Source organism: Cynocephalus volans, chromosome 6 (assembly GCF_027409185.1).
Source record: "Cynocephalus volans isolate mCynVol1 chromosome 6, mCynVol1.pri, whole genome shotgun sequence".
Classification (NCBI taxonomy): Eukaryota; Metazoa; Chordata; class Mammalia; order Dermoptera; family Cynocephalidae; genus Cynocephalus; species Cynocephalus volans.
In genome coordinates, this window is record NC_084465.1 from 6417672 (window position 1) to 6440732 (window position 23061).

Here is a 23061-nt window from a genome sequence, read left to right on the forward strand (position 1 = left end):
TAGAGCAGACAAAAGGATCCTTTATTTTAAACGCAGATAGTATCATCATTCATCAAAATAATTTATAATAGTTAACTGCCTCTTAAATATTGTCTTATGATGCCTTCTGAAGTTACAAGTAATGTGGATTCACTCAGTGTTTAAAATTATCTATTTAAAACAATCAACAAACGATAATAGAAGTACAAAAAAATTGTCTCCTATGAAGTCTTCTAAGAAGGGATATCAGGAGAAGTTCCTGATCAGCTAAAACCCATTCCATCATTAAAGGGGATTAAGAAAGAAGCATAAATAAATCTGAATAGAAACGTCCATTTCCTGGGTTTTGTCCCCCTGTTCAAACCTGACTTTTCCAAGTTAAAATTATATTCTGATTAACCTCTATAAGCAAGAAATTCCTTAATAGCAGCTCACAAATGACCTAACGTCTTAGTGAAACGTCCTTCTTCACCTGCTGATGGTCATCTCTACCAGATCTGCTGTGTCAGCTCTGCTAACCTTCCCAGGCACCGCCAGGAGGACAGGGAAATGGTCATCCTCTCCAGGATGGCTCTACCCAACCGGGGAATCAGCTCAGGCTGTCCTTGCAGCAGCAACATTCTTGTAAAGCACTGCACCTTACAGAGGAGGCAAAGCTTGATGAACCGCCATTCCAGCATGGCGCCCACCTTAACCTTCCAAATGCCACTGTTGTGAGGAGGAGCCATCACAGATCGCCATAGCAACAGAGCCTTTCTGACCCAGGGGATCCACCCCTCTCAGGCACTGTCCAACGGACACCTGGTACAGCCGATTATTCTTCTGAAAAAAAGGTAGCAAGAAAAAAAAAACCACCAATTATTTCCTTTTCTTTAAAAAACATACCAGCAGAACGTGGTATAAAGAAGATACCAAAATCCAGAAGAGATGGGGAGCACTTAAGATTAATTAAGAGATACAGCAGCCCTCCCTCATCTTGCAGTTCTGCTTTCCACAATCTCAGTTACCTGTGGCACAATACAATAAGGTATTTGGAGAGAAACCACATTTGCTAACTTTTATTACAGTACAGTGTTATAACTGTCCTATTATTAGTTGTTAATCTCTTACTGTGCCTAACTTATAAATTAAACTTGTCATAGGTATCATAGGTATGGATAGGAAAAAATATACTGCACAGAAGGTTCAGTACTATCCGCAGTTTCAGGTACCCACTGGGGGCCTGGAAAAGTATCCCCCACAGATAAGGGGGACGTGTGCTGCAGACTCAGAAGACCACCTACCACGCTCCCTCACTCCACCCTGCTTGCCTCCTCATATCCCCCAACAACACTAGGTGCCGTCCTCACCCCAAGGGTCCACTGCTGGGATCCTCCTGACCCATGGCACTTCATGAGTCGTGGTGGGTCTGACGAGCGGGTTTCTGACATATCGAGGCAAAGGAGGTTATTTAAAACCAATTCGTGCTCTTCGTTATAACTCCAGATCTAGAGAAGGAAAAAAACCCCAAGTTTTGCTTTAGATACTGAAATTCAGGACTGGACTCGCTTGACATATTTGTGGAAGAAAAACGGACTTATTCTGTATGGTCTCAAAGCAGAAACAGACCAATGTACTAGACTTACATGAAAGCAAATTTCAACTCAGTTACCTGAAATGCAGTGAGAACTAACACAGGAGAAAGTGAGGTGCTATTCTGGGAAAAGACCTAAGCAGCGGTTAAATTTTGTTAACTGTATTTAACTTAACTGAGTTTAAGTGATCACATAAGTGTAAATCTCTTCCACTGCAGGGATTCACAGTTAGAATACACTGTGTAAGAACTGGAAGAGCCCACCGAGCTGCTGGCTCGCCTTCTGCAGCCAGAAACACACAAGGCTGTTACATTCCTGCGGCCCTCATCTGCTGGGCAGGGATGAATGCGTAAGCTGGTCCAGTGCGTCATTCTGCAGAATATCATACTCATTCCAGATCATAGCGACATATGCAATGAGATCTACAGTTTCATCTTGACCACCCAGAAGCAGGACTTCCCTTGATGCACAAATGACCTTTCAGGATAATCTTCTCCACTGCCTACATGATTACTTTCAGGAACACAGACCTGAAATGGGCTAAAATGGCAAGTGCGATGAATAACTTCCTCTTCCCCACCGCTCCATTCAACAGGATACACTGTCTTCTACTCTCCTAATTATCTCACTCACTGCTGCTGCTAGCTGTAGACCCCAAATGGGTGTGTATGCTCTGTATGCTCTCCACTCCTATGAAGGGAAGACTCGGTCCGAGTGAGAGACAGCTGTGGCAGAACTTCCTGCAGTGCTGCTGGTTCACAACCCGTGTGTCCAGGGAGCCACTGGTCACATGCAGCTACTGAGCACTTAAAATGTAACCGGCGTGACTGAGAAACTGCACCTTTTTAAACCGTGTTTTCCAATAGGCACATCACCTTAGTCTCTTAGATGAACTCTCCTAGAAATAAAACATGTTCTATGAAATTTCAAAGTATACACTCTATTTACCATAAAGTCCAAGTGTTTTTCATTTTTGAGTGACACCAACCCACTAAAATGGAAATAAAAACTACTTAGGATGTGTTGTGAACAATGTAGCCTTGAGACACCAACTATGGGATTAGACTGTTGTTAGGTTATGCTATTTTATTAGATACAAAGTAGTGTGAAATTACAGTATCAAATTAAAATGTTATTTATTTTTAGGGCCACTTCAGTATTGAAAAGACACACATAAACTGAAATTAAGTTAAGTGATAGAATGAACTGAAATTCTGTTTTGGTTTCCTCTGATGAACACTAAAAATCAGTTAAGAAAATTTGATTTCAGTTCTAGAAAATTCTACAAAAGATACTTTGATTCACCTATTGCACATTTTAAGGTTCTTGTCCAGGAAGAAGGCGCACTTCGCCATTTCTAACAAACTCATAGAGCTTGAAAGTCACAATTCATTCCATATAATACTACAGAGTACAAATAATGGTCTGAACAATCGAAATGCAACTTCAACAAACACTGAGCAGATGTGGGAAAAATAGACGAAGGAGACAAGGGTAGTTGTCCAAGACGATCTCTGAGGTCCTTTCCAACTTAAAGCATGTAATTTTAGAGCAGTCAGAATATTAAATGTTTTGGTGTCCTGGGGAGTGACTGCTGGCAGCTTCCCATCACCAGAGCCCACCTGCTGAAGACTGGCTGTGCATGCCAAGGCATCACTCACCTGGTTTGGGTCACCATAGTCACAGGCCTTTAGCACCACTAGGCCTCCCTTCTGACTTGGGCGGCCCTGGGCCACCAGACATTTGTTGCTCTGTGGGTGATACAGCTGTAAAAAAAGAGAGATCTCCTGATACGTCAGCATGCACAGAAAGACCAGCGTCACAAGATGCCTTCCAATGCTTGAGAAGGAGGTTCTGGATAAAATGTAAGAATATTATTCCAAGGGTCATAAAAATAAGCATTTTTTATTCCTAAGTTCTAGCCTCAGTACAGGGGAGCATCAAGACAGATATTACAAGGTTATTAGCAACTTTAGCAACATATGCAGGCAGTGTCAAGCATAAATTCTAGCTAAATACACAAGTTTTTACTACTCTGCTATAGGGAATGAAGGAAATTAAAATATCATCCCTGCCTTAGAGAACCTTACAATGAAATGGAGGAAATAAGAACAAAAGGTATAAAAAAGACAGCACATAATTAATGTAATATCCATGCTAAACCGGAGGTAAATATTCCACAGGTGAGAGAACAGCAGTAAATAATGCTGGGAGGGAGCGCAGCGGGCGGACACACACCGCTCTCTCTCCTTACTTCAAGAGAAAAACGCTAATAATAACCACCTTGATGGTGGGTTTTTTAAAAATCTTATAAGGTAGAATAGAAATGACTCAAGAAAAAGGTACGATTTTTTGGCTAACGCCTAAAATTTAAGTGTGATTATAAAACTCGGAAGAATTTTAAGGAACAAGAGGGAGACAGCTAAGGAAACGTGTCTGGTCAGCGGGCTCCCCGCCACCACGCCGACCCCAGCCACCACCTCCCGTCCTGGCTGAATGTCAGTTCTCAGAGCTGTGACCACACGGTAGAGAGCGGTCTCAGGTGTTCTCCTTTTTGGACTTGTCTCTGTGAAATGAATTTTATACTTACTTATGCTGCCTTTATTCCGTGTGTATATCACGTGTCTGCACTCTTGAAAGCTATCACCTAACTTATCCTTAACGCCGGCAGGTAAAAGATCTTGATAGTAACATCAAAGATATTAAGATTTCTTTTTTTTTTCCTTTCAATAAAGACATTAAAATTTCTAAGGTCTTAAAACTGAGTAGAGGAAGTTGCTATAAAGAGAATGTAGTGGAAGGCAAGCTAACGTCTATCATTAAATCTACACATTGTCAAGTCTAGGATGTTATTAGTATGGCTTATGGGCGTTTCATACCTTCACATCATACAACTTTTAATGAAACACTTTGATAAGACTGCTTCCTTACCCTTCCGCGTTGAAGGACTTTGGGGCGTTTTGGTCCTCTGTTGATAAAAATGGGTTGTTGGGCTTTGGCGTGGGGCCCAGACACCTGCATCTCTGGGTAAATATTATCCAAATACCATTTAAATGATTTACAACCCAGCTTCCTCCTCAACTCGACACGTTCACTGATATTCCCATAGCTTTTAGTCTTCAGATCAGGTCTTAAGGAAAAATACTGTTCCTGAATTTAAAAAAGAAAAAGACAAGAATGGACTTTTTTCGGTAAAAATAAAAATTATGCAATTATATTTGAGGTTTAAAGAACAACTTAAAACAATGGATCATGAACAAAAGTATTTTTCACGGTGGTGTTTTCTTGATGTTGCCAGAAAATGTCAATGAAAATTTTTCACAGTTAAGCCCGTCACTGACAATGATAATAAGACATATCTGGAATTGTAAGATACATCCCAATTTCACAAAGAGCAAAATATATAAAACGGTGCGTCTGAGAATCAAACAGGCTATAGGTGAGAGAGATCAGTGGTTTTCAAACTCTTTGGTCTCAGGGCTCTGTATTTTTATTAAAAATTACTGAAGATGCCAGGAGGTACTGTTTGTGTAGGTTTTATCTACTGATAGATATTTACCAGATTAGAAATTACAATTAAGAAATTTTAAAATATTTATTAATTCATTAAAATAATAAGCTCCTTTTCAAAACCAAAAAAATTTGGTGAGAACAGTGGAATTCCTTTATATTTTTTCAAATCTGTTTACTCTTTGGCTTAAATGAAATCAGCTGAATTCTTATATCTGCACTTAGCCTGTTGCTATGTTGTTTTGGTTGAATATATTTTTAAAAATACGATCTCATGAAAGTATATAGTTGTAAACAGAAGTATTTTAATAGCTGTTACAGATAATTATAATTTTTTCTGATACTACACCAAAACTCAGTAACTTTTAAAGTTGTTATAATGTGGAATATGAAATCATATTACTGAGGTTTTTGTACTATTGCATTAAAATCTTCTGGTCAGTCTTGCTCTTTGAATGGATCTTTCACCCAGTCAAGATTTTTGTAACCTCGTGCACTAGTGATTTGGAAAATACTGGTCCACTGGGTTGTGCGGTTCTACAAAACACTGAAAATTTTCTCTATACAATATCAAGAAATTATATTCAGAAATGTTTAAGTACTGGGAGGGTGTCAACCTCGTGATGATGGATGTAAGTTTTTCAAAATTCTAATTTATCATTTGAGGAACACAGACTGATGGCTGTTTTCATCTTCATCACTTGGTTCATTTCTGAGAAAGTGTCTGTGAAATACCCAAATATGAATAACCATGGTATGTGAGTGAGTCATTCTTTTACATAAAAAGAATACTCCTGGAGAACAGTGGCTAGCTCCACTCACAACTCAAACAAGTGCACAGTGTTTTTCCTTGAAACAACTGTTGTATTCAGCACGCAGCAAGGAACTTTCTGTGTGAGTGTGCACACTCACAAGGGGTATGGAAAAGACATGTTGGGATTTAATAAAACTAATTACTTTTATTATTTCATCAATGACATTCTTAAATGAGACTGTTGGGAAAACAGAATAGTTTGGTCAGGGCCCTCGCATTGGGTCCAGTTGGGTGTGGTTCGGCATGTCCATTGTAGGCAACTTGTGTGTGTGTGGAGTTAGTGAGCATGTGCGCCAATGTATCTTTTTAGTTTCATTGCTATTCTTGTGTTCTTCAGAGGAGAGAGAGAGAGGACTTTTAGTGAAGCAGGGGGGTGGGCGTCTGCCTCGGGTGTCTGCCCCGCGCAGCCATGCTTTCAACCTATGGCTCCAGGGACCTTTTGGCCAGTTACCTAGCTCATAGACCTGCGTGAAGGGGTCTGGTGACCCAGCTTGGCATGTGAGGGATCTGGGAGCTCCAGACCCAGCCCTAGCCCAACAGACTGGCTTTTCCTTTTGTACCTTCTGAGTGACTGGTGGTGAGAAACGCAGTGACAACTGGTGTTACTTGGTGCCAGTGCCTTGGTTTATGTTAAGGCACAGCCATTTCACTGCACCAGTCCGTACCAACAGGGCAGTGTGGACATGGAGAAAGTGGCAATGCAGTATTAACCCAGCTGTGAAGGTGGCTGGGACTTTGTGGGTCTAAGGACCATGTTTTGAGAACTACATTAGACAGTGATGATTCAAAGATTAGTGTGGGGTGGGACCTCAAGGAGCTCAAAGTCTGCAAAGGGCGAAGGGAGGAGATAACCAACACCTCAGGAGAAGTGCTGGGGAGCCCTACTCCTGCACCCCACACCCAGCCAGCTGCTGCACCCTCATCTGCAGCTCCGTCTGTGTTCACCCCCCAGTGCTGAGCATTATTGCACACGTCCTTACTTGTCTTTTATCCCCACAAACCTAACACAGAGCCTGGCTCACAGAAGGTGTGCAGGAACTGTCTAAAAAATAATTGAACACAAATATTCACAGCAGTATTTTTCATAATAATCAAAAAGTGGAACCAACCCTAATGTCCACCAGTTGGTGAGCAGATAGATGAAATGTGGTGTATTCCTACAATGGAATATTACTTGGCAATAAAAAGGAATAAAGTGCTAAAATATGGTATAACATGGAGGAACTGAAAACATGCTCGATGAAAGAAGCCAGACAGAAAAGACTGCCAATTATATGATTCCATTTGGAGGAAATGTCCAGAAAAGGCCAATTAACTACAGAGTCAGGAGGTAGATCTGTGGTATTCTCGGGTTGAGAGATGGAGCGATTGGGGGGTGATGGCTGAAGGCCATAGGGTTTCTTTTTGGGGTGATAAAACATTCCTAAATTGATCTGCCCAACAAAGCTGTTACAAAGAAAATACTGAAAGCTGCCTAAGTCAGAAGAGAAAGTGGGAGGGAATTCTAAACATGTGGAGTCTAACATAGTTAGGGGGAAGCAGAGGGACTGGGTCATAGCAAAGTCCCATGAGCGAAGGAAAGGAGCCAGGCTGTGCAAGAGTCACAAGAGGGACCAGAGGGAACAGAGCAACCAGAGACAGAAGTTCTTCTGATGTTGGCTGCATTACCTCTTATAGAGTAGCCACTTGGAAAATTAAAAGAGTCAGATTGCAAACAAAAACAAGGGAAATACTGGGAGAAGAGAAGAGACAGAAGAAAGCTAGAGAGGTGGCCCTACGGTAAAGGTCAAGCAAACAGAAATATGCAAGCGAGAGTTTTAAAAAGAGAGCAACCAAAGCTATCACCGAAGCCGGGGCTGGCCTATCATTCACCTTCTGATCAAGAAATTGATCTCACCTTGTATTCATCCAACCAGACATGGGCCAGCCTCAAAGAGTTGTGGGTCATGGTGTCCTGGCCTTCAGGAGATCCATATGGTCGTCTTTTTCGGAAAATGTGCCCTACTCTAGAGCAAGGAACGATGAAGAGCTTCCCTCCACACATCCAGATCTGGTCGGAAGCAAAACATGCCTTAAACGTTGGCTGCACTGTGTGAAGCCACTCTCTGACTTTTCACGAAATTAGTCTTCATTACACTGGTGTTTATGAAACTTTGCAATGCTTTATCTTACTGGTTACAAATATTCAAATAGAACAAAGAGGGTACATTTCAGAAGACTGTCTTTATGATTAAAAATGAACTAAGTTCTAAAACAGTGTAATATTCATTTACTACCGTGTGTCTGAAATTGCATTTACCATACTTTGTTGCTTTAACAGACCATGGGACTGGATCTTAGGGACAAGGAATACTTATTAACTAGTCCTCTAATTTCAGTTTTATAGGTACTTTCTTATAAAATGCATATACTTTTGAAAACAGTTTTAAATAAAGTATACAGAATAACTCTAAATTAAGATTCAAAAGACCTTAGTTCTGGTCTAAATTTTGCCCTTGACTGAGTTACTTTACAGTTGTGTTAATTTTTTGTGGGACTTGATTACTTTATCTAAAAAAATAAGACTACAGTAATATCTATTATGCCTTTCAAACTTAAAATTCTAAAGATTACGGAGGAAAAACTGCCTTTTAAATACAAAATACAAAATAACATACACACAGGTATTGTGGCATTACCCCATGATGATTCTACTGACTGGACTAGGAGATGGGGAGCAGAGAATAGAACATCTGCTTGGAGGGAGAGGTCTCAGTTCCCCCCTCACCCTTTTTCTGCCTTTTCCAAAGACTGTCTTACCACCATGGTCCCTGAGCCTCAAACCCCGCCTATACTGTCATCTTTCCAACCTTAGCAATTTCAAGAAGAGGAGAGGTCATGAAAGGTCAATTTCTTCCTCAGTTTGGAGGTACCTGTATATTAAAGATTCAGTAAAATGGAATAATTTAGCATCAAGCTGGGCTACTTCTAAATATAAAATAGGGAGCTACTATTAATTTTTCCAGGAGAACAGGTATGAACCAGGATGGATGTTAGGCAAACAGGGAAGTCTGATCACCCTAACTATATATATCTAGTGATATCAATAAAATTAATAAACTGACAAAGAAAGAACAAAACTCTAGATTAAACACACATTAAGACTTCCTTAATTTATACCCAACCATTCTTTACAACCATACTTTTAAAATTCTTTTTTGTTTGTTGTGTTTTGTTTGGTGGCTGGCTGGTGCAGGGATCTGCACCCTTGACTTGGGTGTTATCAACACCACCCTCTAACCAGCGGAGCTCACCAGCCAGTGCTAAAAATTCTGGTAAAATAAATATATGGCTTCTCAAATGCTTTTGACATTTTGAATAGATATTATCCACTACACAGATTATGGTGAAGTAGATTTCATTAGGGACAATTTGTCAATAAAGATAATCAAGGAGAATTTACAGAACATATGGGATGATGGATGAAAATTATATTCCACTCCGCACAAAGTTAATAACTAAGCAGGCAAAAAGATAAATTTACCCGAAATGATATTTCCAAATTTTCTCCTCCCCAGATATCCATGCCACTGTCATACTGTCCAAGTTCATTGAAATACTGTCTGTTCATGGCAAACAATCCCCCAGCCATTGTAGGTGACCTAGAAAAGGAAAATAATTACTGTACCAATTCTATATAGTTAGTTATCTTACCTACTATTTTTGTTTTAAAAATATCCAGTGCAGCTTTGGATCATTACTAATATAAACTGTTATCCCCCAGGGAATAAGCTGGGGCCCCATACATCAATTTTCTAGGTTGTTGATAATATGCCAGGTGTTTGACATAGAAGGGCACTTTTCTAAATATCAAAAGTAATTTTCTTATTATAACCATTTTTTATAGAAATCCACCTGAAATGAATTGTGTAACTCCTTTTGACAGTCTCAGAGCCGCTGGGATAAAAACTGTGGACCCCAGGGCCTGCCCAAGAGAAACCCGACAAACCTCACACATTTTGAGTTGGACTCAAATGTGTCAGTGGCCCTCAACTGGGACAATTTTGTCCCCTAGCAGATATTTCATAATGTTTGGAGCATTTTTAGCTGTCATAACTGTGTGTGTGTGTGTGTGTGGCAGATATTTCATAATGTTTGGAGCATTTTTAGCTGTCATAACTTGGTGTGTGTGTGTGTGTGTGTGTGTGTGTGTGTGTGTGTAGGCGGTGCTATTGGCATCTGGGTTGAGGCGTGTGTGTGTGTGTGTGTGTGTGTGTGTGTGTGTGTGTGTGTGTGTGTAGGGGGTGCTATTGGCATCTGGGTTGAGGCGTGTGTGTGTGTGTGTGTGTGTTTGTGTGTGTGTGTGTGTGTAGGGGGTGCTATTGGCATCTGGGTTGAGGCCAGAGATTCAGCTACATATCCTAAAATGCACAGAGTCTGACGCAACAAAGAATTAGTTTTCTGGCCCCAAATGTCAGTAGTGCTGATGCTGGGAATCCCTCTGCTAGAGCAAGAGAAGCTGAAGGAGATGGGACTTCTCAGGGACCTGAGCCAGCTGCCAGTCACCTCCTTTCCTGAAACAGGGTCTAGGGGATCGTGGGTTCCAGTGGCCTGAGAAGAAGCAAAATTCTCTATGCAGGAAGAAAATATCCTCCCAGGAATGAGTGTATTTCTACAATTTTTCATACATAATGTCTGGCACTAAGCAAAAGTAAACAAGCAAACAAATAAGTAACCAGGCAGTCAGGAAAATAAAAATCACATGACAGAAAAACAAGAGAAACAATCTACAATAGAAACAGATGTGCAGGGGTTTTAAATACAGTTACCAATTTTAAGTAACTGCTTGATATGTTTAAGGATAAAGACAGGACTATGGATTTGGCAGGGAATTAGATACTACCAAAAAGAAACCATGTTTATACATATCTGAAAAATAAGAAAAAAAATTTAAGCAGCCAATAAAAAAGAGATTGTCTTCAAAGGAAGCAAAAAGAAGATTAATGCTGACTTCTTGTCTGAAATAGTAGAAGCCAGAAGATTCTTGAATGATGCCTTCAAAGTCCGGGAAGAAAATATCTGCCAACCCAGAATGGGATATAGAGTAAAAATAATCTTCAAAATAATGATGATGGGCCGAGCCCGTGGCACACTCGGGAGAGTGCGGCGCTGGGAGCGCGGCAACGCTCCCGCCGCGGGTTCGGATCCTATATAGGAATGGCCGGTGTACTCCCTGGCTGAGTACCGGTCACAAAAACAAGGACAGAGAGACTTAACCACTAGAAGGTACAACCAAAGGAAATGCTAAAGAATGTTCTTGAGCCAGAATGAAAGTGATCCCAGATGGAAGCCTGCTGATGCAGATAAGAATGGAGTGACATACAAGGGGAAACAGTGGGTGAATCTAAATGAATACTGGTTACATAAAAACGTCTTGCAGAGTTTAAAATATATGCACATCAACAATTGCATACAGCTTTACATATGCTATCCCCTGTATGCAGGGATAACTGGAGTATGAACATCCAGAGAGATCCCTGCATCGTTTGAGGAAAGTATCAATCTATATTACACTCTGATAAATCAAGAAAGTGTGCTCTATTCTCTAGGGGAACCATTAAAAGAACAATATATAAGAATGTGTAACTTCACAACAGAGTGGCAGCTGGGAAAAGAATAATAATAAATCTGGACTCAATCCACAGGTGTTCACATTATAACCATTTATTAAAGTGTGTGTCTGTATATGTCATATAGACTTTATACTTTTTATGTGTATACTTTTTTTTTTTTTAGAAAAGTACCTTAAAGGTTTAATTTCACACTTAATAATTCCTAAAATCATGAAAACATGAAGTAACTATACAGAAAAAAAAAATAAACATTTACGTAATTTCATTCTTAATTCATATAGTGGAAACATGTACTTATAACTTAAGTCTACAGACAGCATACTGGACAAGACCATTATTCATTTAAAACAGTTTACAAAGAACATCTAACTTAAAATGTTAATTTTAAACATTTTACCATTTGTTTATAAAATGGTATTTGCAAGACTGGCCTACATAAGGAAATAAGAGTCTCATCAAAAATACAGTAAACTAGCTTAAGGGAGGACCGCTGCTGCTGGCCGGTCGTGGGGGGTGACCGCCACTTTACCCCCGGCAGGAAAGGCTGCCTCATTTACAGGCAACAGCTTTGAAGTGTGGAGCAGGAAAAGAACTGTTTCTTAGCTGCAAAAGCGAGTCTCGAAACAGGGAACACGGCGCCAGGGCTGCTGTGGATGCAGACAGGATCCCAGAGGCCGGGGCCGCGCTGAAGGCGGCCAGCTGCCCTATTCAGGATTCGAGGTTTCAGGCTGGCATTAAAGAAGATTCCTGGGAGCGCCCGAGCCGCGCCGCGACTGAACAGCCTGAGGCGGCAGCAGCCGAGAACTGGGAAGGTAACAAACCAGAGACACAGTGAGCACCCGACCTGGCACAGCACTGTGAGTGACCCCTGGCACAGCTCTGTTCGGGGGGTGGATGCCCACCCGGCTCCCTCCTGCACCACCAGGCCACTCACCACCCCGGGGCTGCCTCCATTTTCCCAGGTGCGGGCAGCCCCGCCCAGCTCGGCCATCACTGAGCCCTCCCACTTGCTTGGCCTGGCGCAGGGCTTTCCGGAGCGTGCGGACCGGCCTCCCCTCCCACTCTCTCTGCGGTTCTCTGGCAGGGCTGGTGGCGGGGGGCGTCCCCGGCCAGTGTCGGGAGGGCAAGGAAGTACGGGCGGGCCGACTGTCACTCCACCACACCCTGGACTCTGGCCCCAGGTAAACTCCCTGTTACTGGGAGGCAGATACCATCTCTGCGACCACCAGTTTGGAAAAAAGCCTAACGAATTTCTGGTTGGGAATAGTGTGGTAGGAGAGTTCCCAGGCCCGCGTGAACCTGCCGGAGACCAGGCTGCAGGTGGGCGCTAGACTCGGTTTATACCGGGGGTGATACAAAGGTGAACAAGACTCGAGAAAGATCTACATAGTGCTACAAAGGCACCCAGAGAGACCGGTCGTCGGTGCCTAGCAGAAACCTGGTAGACTTCCTGGGCGAGGCGGTGCCGAGCAGGGTCTTGAAGGCCCAGCTGATAGACGAGGGGTGCAGAAGACACGCCCCAGCCCAGCACAGTGCGCACAGAGTGGGGAGACGTGCGGCCAGGGAGGCGGAGACTCGACAGAAACCACACACCCGGTGGGGTCGCCACTGCACTATCTAACAGCCTGGGCCAGAGCACACGGAACGGGGAGAAGTCCTGTACAGAAAGTGAAAGCTCAACGGAGATCACACACCCTGTGGTACGTGATCCACCAGCCCAGCAGAGTCCAAGCTGACCAGAAAGGTGGCTCCCCGGAGAAGCCCAAGACCCGAGGCAACCACACACACAAGACACTAGAGGCCAACTGAGCAGTCACGGAGGGAGCCATACAAAATTGGCAACCACAGCAACATCCTAGTTAGTCATTAGTCTCAAACCGGTGGACTGTGAAACCCCCTGCCACAATGAATAAACACCAAAAAAAAGATACCAGAAATACAAAAAATCAAGAAAGTACACCACCAAAAGTTAATAAATCTGGGTTTGGTTCCTGAAAAATAACTACCACTGCCATAAAAACCCAAGAAAAATCTAAACCCGCTGGTATAATAAAAATGGCATTCATGAAGAGAAAACAAGCTAACAAAAACACTATCTACAACCTAAGGAACCAACAAACACAGAAACCAAACAGTAAATCAGAAAGCAAGGAACAAAAGACACCTAAGACAACCAAACAACCAATAAAATGCTAGGAATAAATCAACACCTTTCAATAACAACTCTTAATGTAAAAGGCTTAAATTCCCCAATCAAAAGACATAGACTGGCTGACTGGATCAAAAAGCAGGACCCAACTATATGCTGCCTACAAGAGACCCACCTCACCCATAAAGATTCACACAGACTAAGAGTGAAAGGATGGAAAAAGATTTACCATGCAAACAGAAAAGAAAAACAAGCTGGAGTGGCTATTCTTATATCTGACAAAATAGACTTTAAACTAAAAACCATAAAAAGAGACAATGAGGGACACTACTTAATGATAAAAGGACTGATCCATCAAGAAGACATAACAATCATAAATATGTACGCACCCAATGTTGGAGCAGCCAGATTTATAAAACAAACTCTATTAGACCTAAAGAAGGAAATAGACACTAATACCATAATAGCAGGGGACCTGAACACCCCACTGTCAATATTAGACAGATCATCTAGGCAAAGAATCAGTAGAGAAACACAAGATCTCAACAAGACTCTAGACCAATTGGAATTGGCAGATATCTACAGAACATTCCACCCAACAACCTCAGAATATTCATTCTTCTCATCAGCACATGGATCATTCTCCAGGATAGATCACATAATAGGTCACAAATCAAGTCTCAATAAATTCAAAAAAATTGGAATTATCCCATGTATCTTCTCAGACCACAATGGATTAAAACTAGAAATTAATAACAAACGAAACTCTGGAAACTATACAAACACATGGAAATTAAACAGCATTCTACTTAATGACATATGGGTCCAAGAAGAAATCAAGCAGGAAATCAAAAAATTTATTGAAACTAATGAAAACAATGATATATCATACCAAAACCTGTGGGATACTGCAAAAGCAGTATTGAGGGGAAAATTTATTGCATTAAACGCTCACTTCAGAAGAATAGAAAGATGGCAAGTGAACAACCTAACACTTCACCTTAAAGAACTAGAAAAACAAGAACAATCCAAACCTAAAGTTAGCAGATGGAAAGAAATCATTAAGATCAGAGCAGAACTGAATGAAATTGAAAACCAAAAAACAATTCAAAAGATCAACGAATCAAAAAGTTGGTTTTTTGAAAAGATAAATAAAATAGACAAACCATTAGCATGGCTAACAAAAAAAAGAAGAGAGAAGACTCAAATAACCAAAATTAGAAATGAAAAAGGCGATATTACAACTGATTCATCTGAAATACAAGGAATCATTCGAGACTACTATAAACAACTATACGCCAACAAATTTGAAAATCTGGAGGAAATGGATAAATTTCTGGACACACACAAGCTCCAAAAACTGAACCATGAAGACGTAGAAAATTTGAACAGACCAATAACAATAAAGGAGATTGAAGCTGTTATCAGAAGGCTCCCAACAAAGAAAAGCCCAGGACCAGATGGATTCACAGCAGAATTTTACCAAACATTCAAAGAGGAATTGACACTGATTCTTTACAAACTATTCCAAAAGATTGAAATGGACGCAAATCTCCCAAACTCATTCTATGAAGCAAACATCATCCTGATACCAAAACCAGGTAAAGATATAACCAAAAAAGAAAACTACAGGCCAATATCCTTGATGAATATAGATGCAAAAATCCTCACTAAAATACTAGCAAACAATACAGCAACACATACGTAAAATTATTCATCACGATCAAGTGGGATTCATCCCAGGGATGCAAGGTTGGTTCAACATACACAAATCAATAAATGTGATACACCATATTAATAAAATCAAACACAAGGACCATATGATCATATCTATAGATGCTGAAAAAGCATTTGATAAAGTTCAGCACTCATTCATGACAAAGACCCTCTATAAGTTAGGTATAGAGGGAAAGTATCTCAGCATAATTAATGCCATATATGCCAAACCCACAGCCAATATCATCCTGAATGGGGAAAAGCTGAAAGCTTTTCCTTTAAGAACAGGAACTAGACAAGGATGCCCACTCTCACCACTCCTATTCAACAAAGTGTTGGAAGTACTAGCCAGAGCAATCAGAGAAGAGAAGGAAATAAAGGGCATCCAGATTGGAAAAGATGAAGTCAAACTGTCCCTGTTTGCAGATGACATGATCCTATATATCGAAGAGCCTAAAACCTCTACAAAAAAACTGTTGGAATTGATAAATGATTTCAGCACAGTAGCAGGATACAAAATCAACACACAAAAATCAGTAGCATTTTTCTCCAATAGTGAACATGCAGAAGGAGAAATCAAGAAAGCCTGCCCATTTACAATAGCCACCAAAAAAATAAAATACTTAGGAATTGAGTTAACCAAGGAGATGAAAAATCTCTATAATGAGAACTACAAACCACTGCTGAGAGAAATTAGAGAGGATACAAGAAGATGGAAAGATATCCCATGCTCTTGGATTGGAAGAATCAACATAGTGAAAATGTCCATACTACCCAAAGTGATATACAAATTCAATGCAATCCCCATCAAAATTCCAAAGACATTTTTCTCAGAAATGGAAAAAACTATTCAGACATTTATATGGAACAATAAAAGACCACGCATAGCCAAAGCAATGCTGAGCAAAAAAAATAAAGCTGGAGGCATAACACTACCTGACTTTAAGCTATACTACAAAGCTATAATAACCAAAACAGTATGGTACTGGTATAAAAACAGACACACTGACCAATGGAATAGAATAGAGAATCCAGAAATCAACCCACACACTTACTGTCAGCTGATCTTTGACAAAGGCACCAAGCCTATTCACTGGCGAAGGGACTGCCTCTTCAGCAAATGGTGCTGGGATAACTGGATATCCATATGCAGGAGAATGAAACTAGATCCATACCTCTCACCGTATACTAAAATCAACTCAAAATGGATTAAGGATTTAAATATACACCCTGAAAAAATAAAACTTCTTAAAGAAAACAGAGGAGAAACACTTCAGGAAATAGGACTGGGCACAGACTTCATGAATGCGACCCCAAAAGCACGGGCAACCAAAGGAAAAATAAACAAATGGGATTATATCAAACTAAAAAGCTTCTGCACAGCAAAAGAAACAATTAAAAGAGTTAAAAGACAACCAACAGCGTGGGAGAAAATATTTGCAAAATATAAATCTGACAAAGGATTAATATCCAGAATATATAAGGAACTCAAACAACTGTACAAGAAGAAAACAAGCAACCCAATTAAAAAATGGGCAAAAGAGCTAAGTAGGGATTTCTCTAAGGAAGATATCCAAATGGCCAACAGACATATGAAAAAATGCTCAACATCACTCAGCATCCAGGAAATGCAAATCAAAACCACATTGAGATACCATCTAACCCCAGTTAGGATGGCTAAAATCCAAAAGACTATGAACGATAAATGCTGGTGAGGCTGCGGAGAAAAAGGAACTCTCATACATTGTTGGTGGGACTGCAAAATGGTGCAGCCTCTATGGAAAATGGTATGGAGGTTCCTCAAACAATTGCAGATAGATCTACCATACGACCCAGCTATCCCACTGTTGGGAATATACCCAGAGGAATGGAAATCATCAAGTCGAAGGTATACCTGTTTCCCAATGTTTATCATAGCACTCTTTACAATAGCCAAGAGTTGGAACCAGCCCAAATGCCCATCATCGGATGAGTGGATACGGAAAATGTGGTACATCTACACAATGGAATACTACTCAGGTATAAAAACGAATGAAATACTGCCATTTGCAACAACATGGATGGACCTTGAGAGAATTATATTAAGTGAAACAAGTCAGGCACAGAAAGAGAAATACCACATGTTCTCACTGATTGGTGGGAGCTAAAAATTAATATATAAATTCACACACACACACACACACACACAAAAAAAAAAAAAAAAAAAAAAACTGGGGGGGGGAAGAAGATATAACAACCACAATTATTTGAAGTTGATACGACAAGCAAACAGAAAGGACATTGTTGGGGGGGAGGGGGGGAAGGGAGAAGGGAGGGAGGTTTTGGTGATGGGGAGCAATAATCAGCCACAATGTATATCGACAAAATAAAAAAATAAAAAAAAAAATACAGTAAACTATAAATATAAAATATGTCACAATGTTTAAAACGTCAGTGTTGTATAGAAAATCAATAAAGATAACAATCCTTCTGGGGGAAAAATATGAATTCAATGTTCAAAGTACATATGAATTCAATATTAAAAGTGTATATATTCAAAGCATGTGTATATTCAAAGAAATACATTTAAACCTTGTATTGCCACTAATCATCTTATGAAAAACAATAAAAATGATACACTTTTTGAATATGTGTATACCAAAACCAAAAGTTAACTTTTAGTGTTTCCTTTATTGGCAACTTTCAATGCACCTTTAGGTTTTAGTTCCCAGTGGGCATGTTTTACCAGTCTTGAAGCTGCACCTTTGCTTGCCAGCCTTTTCCTTGTCTGTTATTTCTCTGACTCTGTTCACATACACTCTGATCCTTTCCAGTTCTGCTTTACTGGATGGATGTTCCTTGAATTTCATGTGTACACAGAAACTAAATCCACCTTGGCTTGTTCAAGAGAGCCCAAGGTCTGCAACAACTCATTTCTAGAAATTGACCCCATGGTCTTCAGCCTCTCATCCACGGCACCAGGGGATTCTCAAAGGCTGACAAGTGCTCACGGATTTCTACTGGGTGGCCTCCATTTATGTCCTCACTCACCATATGACCAGCGCGGGGCCTGTCCCTCTCCTACAGTGCCCTCTCCTTCCAGCGGCTACAGAGCTTATTATTTCACCTTCTGTATACTCTTTTTATATGTGTTCTTTTTTTTTGACAACAAAAAAGTTTTAAAAAAAAGAGTAGGTCCAAGACCTTTAAAAAGTAAAAAATACAGACAAACCTCTCTGAAATCTACATAAGAAATTTTAAGGAAAACAAAAATAAGAAAGGAGAAATATAAGAGCAGGTTTATAATATTAGAGAAAATAGAACATGGATGAGAACTTAAAATAATTTCACATACCATGCCTTAGTAATTGTACTAGTAGGAAACCATCCTCATGATTCTAATCATAGAAAAGCTTTATGCATTACATGTTCTTCAAAGAGCTGAAGATAATGGAGGTAAGTTAATGTTCAAGGCAGCACACCACGGTACGTGACAGGAAGCCAGCACACAGGGCACCCCCCAGTGTGCTGTGCCGCAGTTGTCCCCGGGTACTGCTAAGTTTATTTGTCTGCCTTTCTCACAAAGCTCTGGATTCTTGAGAGCACGACAATTTCTTACTAATAAATCTTTCTTAGGACTTGACAGAGTACATAAAATTCAGTAAGCATTCGAGAATTTTTAATGGACAAATTAAGTCAACACTTTTGCTCCTTACAAAGTAGAAGGAGTTATCTTTAATATATTTTTCCTTTTAAGGAAGGTGGGAATTTTTCAAACATAAAGAAGAAATCTTACTTTATTGGTGCAGTGGCTCCTTCTGCTCCTCCTAGCTCCGAGAGGGGAACAAGGTCCCACTTGAAGTGCAGCCCCCAGTTGAACCCTCCCCGGACGACAGGGGACGAGCTGTAGGCTAGCGTGTCGGCACTGATGATGTCGATCACTGGGCACACCACGGCCTGCCGGTCCCCGCGGATGATGGCCAGCAAGGGCTGCAACCACATCACGTTCACCTCACAGTGGCTGTCCAGGAACACGAGGACGTCTCCTAAGGAGGCCAGCAACAGAGGCTCAGGAGAGCTGCTTAACGCTCCATCCAGGGACAGCCACCAGTCCAGTGGGATGGCGCATGTGCTCAGCATGAAATATAACTGCCACCCTTCCAGCCCCAAACAAGAAACTGTCACTTCATTGCCAATTGGAAACAAGAAAGTCCTGCAGCCAAGAATTCTGCTGAGGAGCATATACAAATTATATACATATATATTTCAAGACACAATAATGTCTTGAAAAAATTTACAGGCAATTCAGATAGATTCTCTTCAGTAAAGAGATTCAAAGTCTCCCAGTGACAATTTAGCTCTTTGGATGTCCAGACACTGAGTGATTCAAGATGTTTTGGTACAGTAACAGTGGCCAGTGTGTGTAGATATTTGTATTATAATTATTGTATCGAAACATTCCTCAGTTTAGTGTACATTCAGAGTATTTCCCCGCTTGTAATGAAGAGTGCAGTGACTCAGAAACATCACCGTGATTAACCATCACTGCTACAGTACAGCAGTTCTCTCAGAAGTGACTCTCCCCTGCACCCACCCCTGCACTGCCTCCTAGTCATTCTTCTTTCCTCCATTTCCCACCTTTCTCTTCTAGTTCTCCCAGCCCTCTTGGCTTTAGTGGCTCTCATCAGCCAAAAGGACACATCTTTCTTCTAGTTAGCAAAATACAAATCATAAAAATTTTATCCTGCATTTTTAACTCTTCTTGATAACTGTGAGCAGGAATGAGGATTTTTTGATAATTTCAAGTTTCTTTGATAATTTCATGGTTATTCTGAGCAGCTAAGAAACTTAGAATCTCATCATCAGATAGCAATATTATTTTTCTAAATGTATATCCACAAAACGTGTTGATTTAGATTTTACATGAATTGCTTAAAGCAACAGATGTATCAATTTCTTTTTTTTTTTTTCTCGTGACCGGTAAGGGGATCGCAACCCTTGGCGTGGCGTCACTGGCACCGCACTCAGCCAGTGAGAGCACCGGCCATCCCTATATAGGATCCGAACCTGCGGCCTCGGCGCTCCCAGCGCCGCACTCTCCCGAGTGAGCCACAGGGCCGGCCCTCAATTTCAATCAGTGATAAAATAAATACCTCAGGAAAGAAAGTTTTCAACAATGACAGTGAACGAGTCATGTAGTTCTATGTTGGTAAACAACCTTAATGAGGATATGAAATAGCGCACAGCTCTCCAGCTGTCATTTAATGCAGAAAGGCAAAATGTTCAGCAGGCATATCACTCAATGTGAAGTGAAATCAATTTAATCAAGATTTCTTTCAGAAGAAAATGTATTCATATCTTTTCTTAATTCAAAAAGTGTTACTTTTTCCAATTAATGCCAATTTAACTAAATGAAGTAAGATTACACCTGGTCACACTGAACTGCAACATGACTTCCCCCAAATCAGCTTGGTTCTGACAGATCCTAAACTAAAAGGAGACCACAAAAAGTTCATGGAAAAAGAGAAAAGAAAATATGAATCTTTCCATGAACTTTTAAAAATACCCTCATATATTTGAACAGGGACCTGAACAAATCATAAAGAAAAAAAAAATGTAAATAACTACTGTTATCTAAAAAACATAAACCAGCAGTATATATGCAGTGTAATAGGACAGTGTTTCAAATGGCATTATCTTGAAAATATCCCGAATTTTCTCTTTATCTCTTTGCCTTCTGTAACTCAATACAGCCGATTCAGTAAGTCTATGTGAGTAGAAATCTAGAAAATATCATAAATCTTGAATTCCATTTGCCCAAGACTGTAGCTAGAGATGGAGGAACTACTTCTCATTTTTGTTAATTGCTTTTGATCACTGTGGGTTTAAGAGAAAGAAAAGAAGAAGGATTCTGAAAGTGAAGTCCCAGCTAACCCAACCAAACAGGACAGACGGTGGCTGCACGGAGGGTGGGACGGTGAGCAGCGCCAACCCCCGCACCCTGGGCTGGTTATCTAGAAAAGCGCAGAGAACGAGAATGCAGCACATGCTTATCTGAAGACTAGCCATGTATATTTTCTGCAGAAAACTCTGAATTTGATACTTGTTCTTTCTTTATAAAGAGGGGGAGTGGTGTATGATGGAAAGGTTTTAAAGATATATTAATAACAATGGAGGCTCTCTCACCAATGGAATCAGAAGAATCAAGAAGGAATTGTAAAGAAAATACCTTTCACAGTTATACAGGTCAATCTTATGTCCATTTACCAACTAAAATCATACTGCAGATCTCCAGAGCTTCACGATAACAATTATTAGCTTGATCCAAGTCAAGCAGTTTGGGTACATATATTTGACATTTTCTATTATTAGCTTGATCCAAGTCAAGCAGTTTGGGCACATATATTTGACATTTTCTATTATTAGCTTGATCCAAGTCAAGCAGTTTGGGCACATATATTTGACATTTTCTATTATTAGCTTGATCCAAGTCAAGCAGTTTGGGCACATATTATTTGACATTTTCTATTATTAGCTTGATCCAAGTCAAGCAGTTTGGGCACATATATTTGACATTTTCTATTATTAGCTTGATCCAAGTCAAGCAGTTTGGGCACATATATTTGACATTTTCTATTAGCTTGATCCAAGTCAAGCAGTTTGGGTACATATATTTGACATTTTCTATTATTAGCTTGATCCAAGTCAAGCAGTTTGGGCACGTATATTTGACATTTTCTATTATTAGCTTGATCCAAGTCAAGCAGTTTGGGCACATATATTTGACATTTTCTATTAAAAACTAATAAAGCTACACTTTGGATGTTTCTGCTTCGATAAGTGAAAAAGACATAAAACCTATTTGAGAGGCAAGAACTGACAAGCAGGGTCTCTATGAAAATAGACCGGAGAGGATTCTAGAGTTCAGCTTCGTGTACTATGTGCTTTGGAGCACTAGGGTTGGAGTTAGGAAAAGGCTTTTCCCAAACTGAACAAGCCTCATTGCTCCTGCTGGCAATGCACATTGAAAACACCACTTTTTACAGACCTGTGCAGAATCATGCAAGGCTCCGAGGATGGAGCCCTTGTCATCCGACACCCACAGAGAAGAGCCCAGGGGAACTTATACCTGTGGCATGTGCTGCTCCAATCATTCTTCCTCGAATCAACCCCTCACGCTTTGTATTTCTTATTACTTTAACTTTTCTGGGGAGGTATTTTTGGACATATTCATCTAGTTCTCCTCTCAAATCATCTGAAAATAAAGAGTCCCACCATTATTCAAACATACAAGACATATACAGAGACATTTTATATCTATTCTAAAGTTGTATCTGGTACTTGCTAAAGTCCACAACAACAAATTATCAAGCAAATATTACAGAATCTTCTGCTTTATTTTGAAAGAATATTGTAGCTTATCCTGTAGGGAAAAAAGGAAAGGAATGAAGGGTAAGAGCTGGAACACAGGTTGAGCTTTCCTAATCCAAAAATCTGAAATCTGAAATGCTCCAAAATCCAAAACTTCCTGAGCACTAACATGATGCTCAAAAGTCACATCTGATTTCTAGATTAGGGATGCTCAATTGTAAGTATAATGCAAATATTCAAAAATCTGGAAAATATCTGAAACCCTAATGCAAATATTCAAAAATCTGGAAAATATCTGAAACCCAAAATGTTCCTGGTCCCAAGTATTTTGGGTAAGGAGTACTCAACCTGTACTAG

At 40.3% G+C, this 23061-nt stretch overlaps 1 protein-coding gene and 1 pseudogene across 3 annotated transcripts in view; both read right to left on the bottom strand.

Moving 5' to 3' along the window:
- The window catches only part of GALNT11 (polypeptide N-acetylgalactosaminyltransferase 11), a 55181-nt gene continuing 32120 nt past the window's right edge, over window positions 1–23061 (bottom strand). Inside the window, exons 5-12 of one of the 3 annotated variants that reach the window (XM_063099252.1) lie at window positions 22463–22588; window positions 19130–19379; window positions 9401–9518; window positions 7775–7927; window positions 4485–4703; window positions 3215–3319; window positions 1329–1466; window positions 1–798 (exon numbers count right to left, since the gene is read on the bottom strand). In XM_063099252.1, coding sequence (XP_062955322.1) covers window positions 670–798; window positions 1329–1466; window positions 3215–3319; window positions 4485–4703; window positions 7775–7927; window positions 9401–9518; window positions 19130–19379; window positions 22463–22588 — 1238 coding nt within the window. In that variant the 3' untranslated portion in view covers window positions 1–669. Of the gene's footprint in view, window positions 802–1328; window positions 1467–2352; window positions 2452–3214; window positions 3320–4484; window positions 4704–7774; window positions 7928–9400; window positions 9519–19129; window positions 19380–22462; window positions 22589–23061 lie in introns of those variants that run through there. The other 2 variants (XM_063099251.1, XM_063099253.1) reach the window with 2 other exon arrangements.
- On the bottom strand, window positions 18005–18387 carry LOC134379583 (nuclear nucleic acid-binding protein C1D-like; annotated as a pseudogene).